At 39.5% G+C, this 12,835-nt stretch overlaps 2 protein-coding genes across 4 annotated transcripts in view; one reads left to right on the forward strand and one right to left on the reverse strand.

Moving 5' to 3' along the window:
- CDC40 (cell division cycle 40) overlaps positions 1 to 2,574 on the forward strand; it is a 40,239-nt gene extending 37,665 nt beyond the window's left edge. For both annotated transcript variants that reach the window (XM_084889874.1, XM_084889873.1), the window contains exon 16: positions 584 to 2,574. In XM_084889874.1, coding sequence (XP_084746000.1) covers positions 584 to 761 — 178 coding nt within the window. In that variant the 3' untranslated portion in view covers positions 762 to 2,574. The remainder of the gene's footprint in view (positions 1 to 583) is intronic.
- A 5,564-nt stretch (positions 2,575 to 8,138) lies between these two features.
- METTL24 (methyltransferase like 24) overlaps positions 8,139 to 12,835 on the reverse strand; it is a 73,401-nt gene continuing 68,704 nt past the window's right edge. The window contains exons 5-6 of one of the 2 annotated variants that reach the window (XR_014795450.1): positions 9,785 to 10,702; positions 8,139 to 8,327 (exon numbers count right to left, since the gene is read on the reverse strand). Coding sequence is in view for 1 of the 2 variants with exons in the window: in XM_084889150.1 (XP_084745276.1) it covers positions 10,388 to 10,702 (315 nt within the window). In the remaining variant the exon portion in view is untranslated. Of the gene's footprint in view, positions 8,328 to 9,447; positions 10,703 to 12,835 lie in introns of those variants that run through there. The other variant, XM_084889150.1, reaches the window with a different exon arrangement.

Below are 12,835 nucleotides of genomic sequence, written 5' to 3' on the forward strand. Positions count from 1 at the left end.
ACTTCACTAAAGTATTTCTGTGTTGAAATCTCAACCCAACTTCTAATATTTCTAAGTCACACTACATTTGTAAAGCCTAGAGTCTTTCTAAGTGAAACTGTGCATTCATTCCCCTATTCTTAGCTAAAATACATAGGTGTAACAGTAATTCAGAAATCCCTTTAGCCTGATCATTGGGCCTTAGAACTTCTGCCTCTGAGTCAGCCTTAGACATATTCAAAAGGCATTGGAACCAGGACGTAATTATAAAGTTGCTAGAGTCTATGACAGCTAAAAAGGGTCTGGGTGTGTTTGGCAGCTCAGTGACGTTGATCCCCCTACCCTGTTTCTAACTCTAGACAGTGATTGTGATTCCACATTCATCGAGGCCCTTGGGCATCTCCGTCTTCCAAGTTAAAAATTATTTTTACTCTTAGATTATTGCTCACTGGGGATGACTTTTTGATTATGAAGTTTAAATTATAGACCTCAACCTTGTTCTTCTTACTGAGTTACATATGGTGAAAAAGGTAAACTCTTTCTCTGTTCTTCATCTACTTTACAGTGTTTGAATAATTTGAATTTATTTTTCTTCCCATTGTAGCTATGTGATTTCAGGAGATGGAAATGGAAAGTTGAACATCTGGGACTGGAAGACCACAAAACTCTACAGTCGGTTTAAAGCTCACGATAAAGTGTGTATAGGTGCAGTGTGGCATCCTCACGAGACGTCTAAAGTCATCACCTGTGGCTGGGATGGTCTCATTAAGTTGTGGGATTAATGAGATCAATCCTTAAACTATCTAGGATTATTTTTTACCCAGTAATCTATTTAACTATATTTAATTATTAAATGTGTTGGATGATAACTTGATTTACAGATTATCATTTCCTTACATGGCCTTATAAAGTTGACACATTGTTTGAAAAAAAACTTTGTAAATTTGGCTCATATAATTTCATTGGCAACTTTATTTTGTTCTTTATAGATATTATTTATGCAGAGAATGACCATCAGTTTTCTATTTGACAAATAGATACTATTGGCAGGCAGCTGTGGGTTTACCCCCAAGACATACAGAAAAGATCCCTTTGGAGTCGGGTAAGAATCCCTCATGGATTTGGGGGTTCTAAAGGTGGTAACATAGTTAGTGACAATTCAGAAAGGTACCATGTACTTATCTCTTAAACAAAAAGAAAGTAAGGAACAGAGATGATATAATTTAATGTGACCGAGAGAAGGGTAAAACCACCTACAATTACTGTTTTATTCTTGCCAGTGGGTCAGGTTCTAATCTTTTGGATTGAGAAGTTCCACTATTTTTTATGACACATGTTGTGTATTTTTAGTTGTAAACCAGCAATCTTCTCTGATTGCAGCATTCCTCTAATTATTAAACTGTAAAATACAAATCAGCCCAGAGTACCTTCCTTGACTTTCTTCCTGACCAGTATATAAGAGAATTATGTGATTTTTGAAGATGAAACTCAAGAGAATGAGTCAGAACTTTGGACTTTATTTGTATTGACTGTCAGTAAGAACCTGGCTATTCTTTCATAAACCAGGGTCTCGTAGGCCATTGTTTCACAGATGTTACTACTGAAATATTCCTCATTGGAAATAGGGCAAAGATCAAAATACCAACTTGTAATTTCTTTGATGAGTTGTATGTCTTATCTTTAAAATTATTCTGACTTGGTTTGGGAATATAGCCAACAGAACTTTTTAAAATCAATAAAGTTTTAAACGTCTTTCTAAATCTTTGAGTAAAATTGACAACAGGAAAATGGCTAGGGTTCCCCAGTTTGAGAAGCAGTGGCTGTGATTGGGTTTAAAAATTTGAGATTGTGAAATGAAGATAGCTTCTTGAATATAGTAGCTAACAGCACTTTAGTTGACAACCATTTCTCCAGCTTTATTACAAATCTGTATCAGATGTTTGAAGGTAGTTTGAAATGTTTCATTACCATGCTAGGGAAGATTGGTTCATAGCTGCTCAGAGTGCTGACTGGGAGACCAACATCGTATTGACTGATGATATCCTAAGGCATTAGCTTGGAGTTGTCTGCTATCAAAGCAGTTCATACTTCTTGTCCTTAAAAACATCCATTTTTAAAAATTAATATCAAAAAAGAAAACTGGTGTAGATGACCAGGTGCTGTAGCCACATAAAAGTAAACGTCAAAGACGAAAATAGAAAAATGATACAAGTGGTAGGCCGCGGTTTTGGACACGGAAGCACTGGGAGACAAGAATACGCTGCCTCACTGCTCCCTTTCCGTTCCTGCCAGGAAGGGTGGCCCCGCTTCCTGAAGAGGAGGGAATTCAGACAAGACCTTTACTTTAGTCCCGACCACTGGGTTTCACAAATGTGAGTTAATCACATTTGATTAATAATAAAAGAACCGTATATTTAAACTATCTTGTTCAGCACCAGTATTGTGTATGTTACAAATCATTTCTAAATCTGGGTTTATTTTATTGTGTTTTTGACTGTTTCTAAACTAAGCAACTGTGTATAAAAGTTGTCTCTTTTTTAAAAAAAGAAATCCTATTTTTAAATAAAGCATTTTTTATAAAATGTGTTATCAAAATTTTTATTCTTGGTTTCCTTTTGTCTTAACCAAGTTAAACTATTTATAGATATTAAATGGGTCATTTTGATTTTATGGAGAAAAATGATGCTTTAGAGGTAGGCGCAGTATATTAATGAGTTTATTCTGATTAAATAATAACATGGGGCAGTGCCTGCCCTTAGAGTATACAGATAAGTTTAACATCCCACATTTATTCACTTAGTGGTGACGCTGAGTCACAGTTGCACTCAGAGTACACAAATCAGTGGGGTTCCTTCCAGCATAAAAACGTCTCAAGGTCATGTTGTTACTGGAATTAAGTGGTTACTCCTTTTCTTCGCTGTGTATGCTTTTTGTCACACTCAGAACATAATGCCTTACTACACGTTAAGAGTAAAAGTAATGCTTTAGTGAAAAGTTTAATGGGATGAAGATTTAAATATTAAAGCACAAGCTGGGAATATTTTGTCTTGAATAAGGAGACAGTTTTAAGATAAGGGATAGGGCGTAGCATCAGTCAGGCACCTCTAAAAAGAAAAGTGTAAAGTGATTCTTAAGGATGCATTGGGAGGCTGGTTGACGTGCCCAGCATGTCTATAAATTACCTGAAAGAAAACATTGACAGTGAAACAGCAAACCCTTGGCTGGCAGCCAGAAGCACTAACTACAGAGGCTCTTCCTGAGAACAGTGTTTCTCAGAGAGTGGACAGACCAGCTGCATCTTACTGAGAGAATGCAGAAGAAAGTCAAGGTTAGCAGAGGAGCCATATGGATTCCAATGTGGGGAAGGAAAGTGTGGAGGGCCATCCAGGTCAAGATATCCATTGGTGGTATAAAATTTGAGTCAAAAGTAAGGCCTATAGAAAACCGATGGTATTATTTCATCAAAGATGCTCACTTTTCACATTTTGACATCTCAAATAGAGCTACATCTTTTTTTTTTTAGAGCTACATCTTAAAATCAATGCTGCATCATAGTTTAATTTGCAGCATTCTTTGTAGATCATAAAATAATTGATTAAATACAGTATTAAAGCAAGGACTAGTAACTGAGGCAAAAAGAAGATCCAATCAATAGAAGTTTCTATCAGGACTTGCCTCAAATTTCATGTTACACACACACACACACACACACACCCACACACACACACACACCCTTCTACATACATACACATATGTGCATACACACATACATATAGAAGTATTACCATAGATACATGTACTTGATCTAGTATCTTCAGAGGTTGCCACTTTGTTAGGGCAGACGTATAAACTATTGCGGTCTGAAACATTCTGGTTTTTCGAACTGTGGGGGCTGAAGTGTGTTATCCAAAAAGGTGCTTTTCCTGAGGGCACTTCACTTGATGACTGGAGAGCCATCATAATGGATTCATCTTTTATCTGAGCTTTTTTTTTTTTTTTTGAATAGTCACATCATTTAGATTCTTGTGAATTTATCCTAAGAGTTCCCTTTTATAGCACACTAATCAAGAAACTATCCTACCACTGTCTAAACCTCTAATCATGAACGTCTTAGAATAATGAGGTTTTCCAAGCCAGAAGATACCTTAGAAATTAAATATCCTAATCTAAGTAAGGAAATAGGTCAAGAAAGATGCTGCTTGATATGCAGCTGGTTAGCAGCAGTGCTGAAACCCTCCTCTCATCCTACTATCCTGCCTCCACATAATGCCACTTAACTGAGCGTTGTTTTTTAAACGGTCAGGTTGGTGTCCTAATCTTTGCGGCTTCCAGCTTGCTCTCTCTGACTTAGGTGGTTTAAAGAAGCACGCAGCTATTTAAATCATATTTATTTCATCCTTCAGGAAAACAGCTTGTAGCTACAGACATGCTCTTGGCCTCTTCCATTAGAGCTGGGCCCCCATCACCCTCTCATGACCGCTCATAAGGAAGGTCCTTTGTATATTTCAGATAGTTTTGAGAACACAATACCTTTTCTCATCTTGATTTATTCTTTGAACATCTGTTTTAATCTTTTTTTTTTATTTTTATTTTTTAGAAATACCAGTCTCTATCCTTGTCCTAAGTAGCTTCGCATCATCATACCTTCCTTCTCTCATAAACTGAAAAGTAGTATCTGTGCTACAGGAATTGTGGTTTATACACTGACTCCAAAAAGTTTGTTTTCTGGGAATTGGTACAAAGGAAGGACTATGAGGAATGAGAATCAAAGATTGAGGTTTAATATCTTAGAATATCTTGTAGTCATAATTGAGCCTTCAATTATTATTGCATTTATTCTATTCAATTATTATGTAGCTCTCAAGTTCCTAAGAAAGATCTCCAGGTTAGCATTAACCGGGAATGAGGACTACCAGAAGCAAAGCAATAAACAACCATGTCAAGAACAGGATGAAGTGTGTCTCAATTTAAATTAACCAACAGGAGAGAGAGTGGTACATCTAAATGGCAAAGGTATTTCTCATGTCAGAAAAAAAATTTTTCAGTAACAAATGCTGATGAAATAGATTCACTGAAAAAATCCTATGAGAAATAGCTTTCTTTATTCATAGCCAACAAATATTATATTTACTGAGCACCTTTTACCTGCAGGCACTGGGGCTTCAGTCTTGGCCCTTTCCCTCATGGAGCGCACAGTCTGCTGGGAAAGACAGCCATTAAATAGGCAGAGACATTAAAGCACAAGGCGTGTGGAAACAGACAGGAGGGCATCACAGGGCCACCAAGCTCCTAGCTGTGGGCTTTAAATGGAGGGCGGGGGGGGAGAGAGAAAGGGGGAGTCCCTGGGGAAGCCATGTTTGAGCTGGTATCAATCCTTGAGAAATAACACTGTGTTGTACAGATGATAGCTTATTTTTTACCTGATTGTGGTTTCATTTGTGTTATAGCACACACTAGGACGTGTGCCCATCATCTTTACCCACCCAGTTGTGACATCAAACTATCCAATGGCCAGTCACATAGGACAGAGAGCAGTTAGAAGAGAAGCTAACCATTGTGCTAGGGCGGGTCCTACAAGCTGCCTCTGTGCATTAACTGCTCGATCTTGGAGAGGTCTGGGAGTCCTGTGGGAGAACTGCCGGAGGAGAATGAGTCAGGACCACAGCTACTTACCAACCACTGTAGCTTCCTGGTACATATCGATTGCATATCTGCCCTGAGTATACTGGGCTCCTCTGTTGGAATAGTCTAGATTAGAATTCAAAATTGACAGGAAAATAAATCTCTTATTGTTTCAACTCATTGCACCAAACCAACCTCTAAAAAAAACCTTGCAGTATTTTATACAATCATATAAAGTTGCTGGTTTTACAACGCATTGGTTTTAATGTGTTGGGAACTAGCATTTTTTTTCCATATAGTGCTAAACTTAAAGCATGACATTAAGTTTGCTTACTTTATTTTTCTTAAGGACAGAAATACAATAACATTATTTAAAGAATGTCAATAATTTCTAAATTTAGGCAGTTTAAAAATATACTACATTTGGGGGTATGATTTCATGTGATAAGTAAAGGTCAGATACCTCTTTCAATGTAAAAAAAGAAAAAGGAAGACATTTTAACCCAAGTTTAAGTGTTTTATTGAATCCACAGAGCCAGCAATTGGCTAATACAAAAAAAAATTTATGTTACTGCTTAAAAGGAAAACAAAATTTATCTTTAGAAGAACAGATTATATTAATTGAGCTTGGAGCTACCATTGCATTGTTAAGTATAATAATCTGTTTAAATTAGGCCTTCATTTTTAATCTGGCAAAACACGATGAAGCTAGTTTTCTGGTATAAATCCAAGTTTTGCAAAATCCCAACATAAAATACTTAGGAAATGCGAGTCTTCTGCTGTATTTATTATATACTAACCTCTTACAGCCAAGGCAGAGATGCTTACATAAATAGCCAAGTCAAAGTAAACACTGTACATTCCTGAATTTACTTTTGCTCTACCCTGATGTAAACATCCATGCTGGTCAGTCAATTCTGACGGAAGTTTACTTATCCCTGGCTCTCTCCATTTGCACATGTCAAATAGCTGCAAATATTTATATAATAACCTAGTATAACTGCATAAAATACAATCTCTAAGAAAGGGGGAAAGGAAAAATTGTTTTTCTTTTACTTTAATCTCAAGTTGTAACAGAGTTTAGGCTAAAAGGTGATTTCTGAATCTCTTACATCCTCACGTGTTTTTTCATCTGAAAAAGAACAGGTTTTTTTCCTATCATAAGAGCATTATTATTAAATTTGTTTTTTCAGATTCACTTATGAGCACCGCTCTGGTAAGAGTTAATTATGTTGCAGGTATTCACATCGGAGCTCATTTATCTAGGATCAAAACCTAGTTTGAAACAAAGGGAACTCACACCATACTTCCAGGCGACTGTGTCCTTTCTAAAACCCAGGAGGGAAAGTGCCAAGTATTGGGATGAGCCAGGGCCAAGAGTCACTTCCAGGCCCTTGCAAGAGCTTTCCTGGCAACCTGAACATATTGACAGAGAATTCGTTGGGTCCCCAGGTTTTGTCAGTAAGTCTCCATTTGGCAAGCATACTTTAATGAAATAGGCTTTTAAAATTAAACCTTATTGCTACAAAAATAACCCCAACTCTAATAGATTTGCAGGTCTGGTCTTAGTATATTTGTAGCCGTCCCCCCCCACCACCACCACCACCACCCCCATTTACTAATCGAAAGGCAAAAGTATGTACTTTGAAAGAAGCATCTTACATTTGTTAGAGGCTATGGAGCAGCATTGTGGAGGGACCAGCATGGGCTTCGGGATCTGACCGGCCAAGAAGTGGATTCCTGCCCCACCATCTACTAGTGTTAGTTGAATGATCTGAATAAACTATCCAACGGCTCAGCGTTTTCTAGCCTGTATATGTCATTTGGGAAAATTACACTTCTTTGGAGGGTTGTTGGGAGAATTACCAATAATCCATGACAGTGCTGGGCACACAGGAAGTGCTCAATAAATAATGGCCCTTGATTTTGTTTGTTTGTACTTTGTTTGCATTCTTCTGTGATGGTTTTGCCTGCTCTTCACCACAGCATCTTCCCAAACACTAGTGCTGTGGTGACCTAGACCATTTCTCATGGTCGACCCCAGCTCTCCATAGTGGGGATTCTGCCCCCTAGGGGACATGTGGCACCCTCTGGAGACAAGACTGGTTGTCACAGCTGACAGGGGAGGGGAAAGGTGCTCTGGTGTCTAGTGGAACAGGGGAGATGCTGCTAAGCATCCTATAATGCACTTCCTCCCCCAACAAAGAAGGATCCAGCCCAAAACGGCAGTAGTGCTGAGGTTAAGAAACCCTGGCCAACACAATAATCACAATAAATTCTGCAGGCAGGGAAACCATAGCAACAGTCAGAAATTCATCAGAAATTCCAAGCTCTCCATAAAGGGGATGAAGAACAGTCTTAGAAATAAGCATAAAATAAGTACGAATAACTACTGAACAGGCTGCCTTGTAGGTGGGTGTGGGCGGGTGTGTTTGTGATTTATTTTGAGTTAATCTCTTTTTTTAAAAAAACAGTACACCCATTCTTGCTTCATATATATATATATATATATATATATATATATATATATATATATAGAGAGAGAGAGAGAGAGAGAGAGAGAGAGAGAGAGAGAGAGAGATGAAGTCAGTATTCTGTAGCACCAATCTGGAATAAATGGTAACTTGCCTTGTACAAAAGGGGGCTTTCAGTAATGCCCAAGTCTTCAGACTATAAATTAAAAATCTTGATATGATTGTGTATGCACCTGGACACTTAAGATCATACTTCATATGTTAATGTATAAGAAGGTTTAAAGGATTGAATGTATAGAAACATCTACTTCAGTGTATAGAATTTTTATGAAAAACAATAAAAGAGAATCTGTGACATAATCCAAACAGGAACTGGACTAAAAGTTAACTTTGTTTTGGAGGCTATGCCATGCAAATCAATAACTTTAGAGTTCTTATGGGCCCTTGTGCCTCTGATATTCCTGTGGACAGTGAAAGCAGCTGAAATGCCGTTACAAATCACACTTAAGCAAGCATATCCTCCCACCTCAGTGACTTTTATTAGTGTACTATGGTTTTTAAAACAGAAACCTCATTTATGTTTTGTTTTGTTTTTTTATTGATTTTTTACAGAGAGGAAGGGAGAGGGGTAGAGTGTTAGGAACATCCATGAGAGAGAAACATCGATTACCTGCCTCCTGCACACCCCCTACTGGGGATGTGCACGCAACCAAGGTACATGCCCTTACTGGAATCGAACCTGGGGGCCTTTCAGTCTGCAGGCCAATGCTCTATCCACTGAGCCAAACCGGTTATGCCCTCATTTATGTTTTTAAAAATCATCACTAATTCAGAAAGTTTTGTTTCCTTTGAACCCAAATTTGTGAGATGATCCAACTCTAATATATTTTGGTTTCTCACTTGATGAATGATATTTTCAAACTACTGCAGAAACCAAAAAGCCAACCCAGGGAATGTCTCAAGTGGAAGATTTAAAAAAAAAAAAAAAAATGGGAAAGGGAATAAAGTTTAGTAGTAGGCAGTATCCTATTCCCTCCCCAAATTTCTTAAACAAACATGTATGGCATGGTTTTCCTGCTCTGTTGGTATGTAAAAAGTGTCATAAAATATAATTAACTTATAATAAGATACTATTATAATTTGGTTTATTCTATACTATGTAATTAATTTATTTGAAATAGAATTTTGAAAATTATTCATGGGGGTAAATGTCTAATCCTGCAAATAGAACTAAAAAAAAGATCACTTGAACTATTGAGAACCTGTATTTTCTGCTTAAAATTCTTTTAAAGTAAAAAGGATTGGTGCTATGGAAACACTGTATAAGCATACCAGGAAAGAGACTGACCCTCCCATCTTTAAGACCGTGTTCGTGTGTGTGTGTGTGAAGAATTTACAGCATAGGTGAGTCTGTGGTTGAGAAATCAGGTGTGAAGCCAGAAAAGGCAACAATAATGACACTCAAATTCTGCTCTGTGCTTAACTGGTAGGAACAGATGGGGATCTAAGGCTGCTGTGGAAAGATTGCTGAGCTGCAGCTCTTGGCCATCTAGTCTTAAACTCGGTGACAGAATTTGGTGTGTCTGTTCCCAGATACCAGAACCAGCAGTTCTTATAAAACCATGGCATAGCCTCAGCCAAGGCCCGAGAGGAGTGACGGAAATCCACACGGTGTAAAGGACACTCCTGACCAGCTGCACACGGAGAACAGGGAAGAGGTGAGTTCCAGCCAAAGGCAAGGTCCTGTGGTAAACAGCAGACTACACACCCAAGAGTCTCATCAACCCCGTGAGAATGGAAAATGTATGTAATTTCTTTTTCATGTTGGTGAATTCACGAATTATATACGTGTCCCCCAAAACGTATGCTCACCTTCGAATAATTATTAAGGCAATGTGCATTAAAATACATTTCATTTTCAAAAGCTGTTGAAGTGTGGATACATTTTTTTTTTTTTTTGAGCACCGTATAGAAACAATGAATTTGAGAGAAAACTGAGGTGAGTGGGGGGTTATCTTCCAAATAAAAATGAAGGAAGACAAGCATCCCCACTCTGTCAGAGGCAGACAGGCAAAGGGCCTGGTCTGGGCAGATGACGCTGACTCCTGTGGCATTCCCGTGTCCGCCCCTCAACAAGCGGTAACTGTGCCCTACCTCATGGCAGGCGCCAGCCCACACGCACATCAAGGGCAATAACAACGCCTGCCTCAAGCAGGTAGCAGGCGAGTGGGAGAAGGCAAAACGATAATGAGGATCATGGACATACTCCACTCTGCAAGTACTTCCTTGAGTTTTTGATGAGGCCCTGCATCCTACTTCCACCTGGTATTTACCCAACCAAGAGTATAACAGCTACTTGCGTTGAAAATGTCTTTCTTCAGGAAGAGCTGAGGTTTAGATAAATCCTTGTAACTGTGAAAAAGCCTGAAGTCGTTTAGTTCTAACTCTTTGAGGAGGCTGTACCAGAACCGCACCACACTGCTGTCGCTGCCGCTGACCTCGAACCCGGGCCAGTGGAGATGGATCTCGAAGACGAGCTGTCCGATCTGTTCGAGGACATCTTCCAGAATAAGATTCTCCAAAACTTTCCATTCTGCGCTCTCCAGATCTGCTTTGAGGACATCAATCTGTAACATAAGGATAAACGGAGACCAGCATATTCAATAAGCGTGCCTTAAAACGCCACTGTGCCATCAGGAGCATCGCCATTGAACTACCTCCCCAGAAAGTAGACTTGTTCAAATTTTAGACTTAACGGTCTTTTTTCAGATGGTCACTTATAAATCTCTAACCTCATGCCACACCAAATATTAACATACAAATAACGGGATGCCAGCCAGAAGTCATAACGGACCCTCGTACTTTCTGCCCAATTGGAACGGATGCCCGAGAAGGAGATGCTGGACTGGGTGGATCACAGAGCTCTGTGCCCACAGCCTCTCCCCAGAAACCCACGTGCTGCGCAGAGGAACCCAGTGTGCCCAGACGGAGCGGTGGCCTGCAGAGGGCCTGACAGAGGACTGCTGGCGGCAGCGACCACCTCACAAACCGTACACCCTCCAACTTCACCGGGACTGGAATCCAGGGGAAGCGTTCTCAGGAATATTGGACTCGTAAAAAAAATAGTATTATGTCATGATTTCTTTTAAAAAGTATATACCAGCACAGAATTCTTTTTTTTTTTTTAAGTAAAAATACCATTCTCTGTACATTTAATGAATACAAATTCACATTCTGGATGAGATAAATATGGAAAAAAGAGTAGGGTGATAGAGATTTTACAATTAATTAAGGTATGAGAGTCAGCTCCTTTTTGCTGGCTTTGCACAAAACCCATTAAAATAACAGAAAGCAATGAAAGCTAATTCTTCACCGAGCACCGATATGGACCTGGCACTATGCTAAGTGCTTCACCTTGCAATATCCAGGTACCACCCTCAACCATTCTGAAAGGGAGATTCTCTCAGTGTCCCTGTGTAGAGTTCAGGAAACAGACTCACCATAGCCCATCCCGACACACAGCTGAGAGGTAGGCAGAGGTGAAATTACAACCAAATCTGCCCCATGTTCTTATCCACTACACAATGCTAACCCCCGCCGCCCCCGCCTCCCCCCAATAAACCACAAGAGGAAAAATAGTAACTCGGAGTCCCTAAAAGGCTTGGGTTTGGAAAATAAGGTGCTACTGGGGAGCGAGTGAAGGTCTGTGTGTAGAAGTATTGTTACTGACATCACCGTTTCACATTGGCAGAGCACTTTCCAGCCGAAAGAATTGCTTTCTACATCTATCATCTCAGTAAAGCAGCCCCATCAGCAGACAGGGATTAGGTAAAGCTGACTGCCAAGGAATAAGGAGAAGTGGAAGTGGATAGACCACCAAGGAAGGGGATGACATTCAGACACAGACTAGAATGAAGGGGGTGGAGGCACCCCTGCAGTAGAGCAAAGGCCGGCTCCTCAGGAAGTGGCAGCGCCACACTAAGCAGCCCTTCAGGACTTGCCGGCTGAAGCCGCCATATCCAGCCCATGGAAGTAGGATATTTGAGGGATGGATAAGGAAGTAGAGGGATGGATAAGGACCAAGACTAATTCTGCCCCAACCTCTCCTCTCTCTCAGCACATGGCTGTTGGATAAGTTTCCCAGATGCAGCTGAGTCATGAGCTCTCAGTGCAGAGGCAGCATTTCTTGTGGGATTTCAGAGGTGGATGGAGACCATGCATAGAATGCAGACATAATTGCTCCAAGAAAAGGGTCTTTGCCCAGCATCCTGAGATCCTGTGCGAGACACTTTCATCCTCTTGCCTTGGATAGTACCTCCTGGTCCATCAGAGAAAAGGGGATGATGATGTTCACAACCCCAAGATTACCAAGAGGCCGAAGAAAAGGGTAGATATCTATAAACCAGCTGGTTGGTTCAACAGTTTCAAAATGAAAGAGGAAAACTTAAAACAGACAAAAACAACTTTCTTTTCTGAAAGAAACAAAGCAAAGAAGGTTCCATGTGAACATACACATGGCTAAAATAATTCTTGTCAACTGGATGCAACTGAATTAATTTGCCTTTTTTTCTATCTCTGTGGCTTGGCACTTCCTTGGCTTTGTTTAATTTTTGAAGTCTTAGGCAGAATATTCCTGAATGAGAGTGATTAACCTGCCAAAGGAGATATTTTATCAAAACTTCAAAATACTTTCTAATTGGTACAGAAAATATCCAAAACCAAAAATCAATAATTGTTATGCCAATTCACATAGTCAAGAA

This window comes from Pipistrellus hanaki, assembly GCF_964339955.1.
Source record: "Pipistrellus hanaki genome assembly, chromosome: 7".
Taxonomy (NCBI): Eukaryota; Metazoa; Chordata; class Mammalia; order Chiroptera; family Vespertilionidae; genus Pipistrellus; species Pipistrellus hanaki.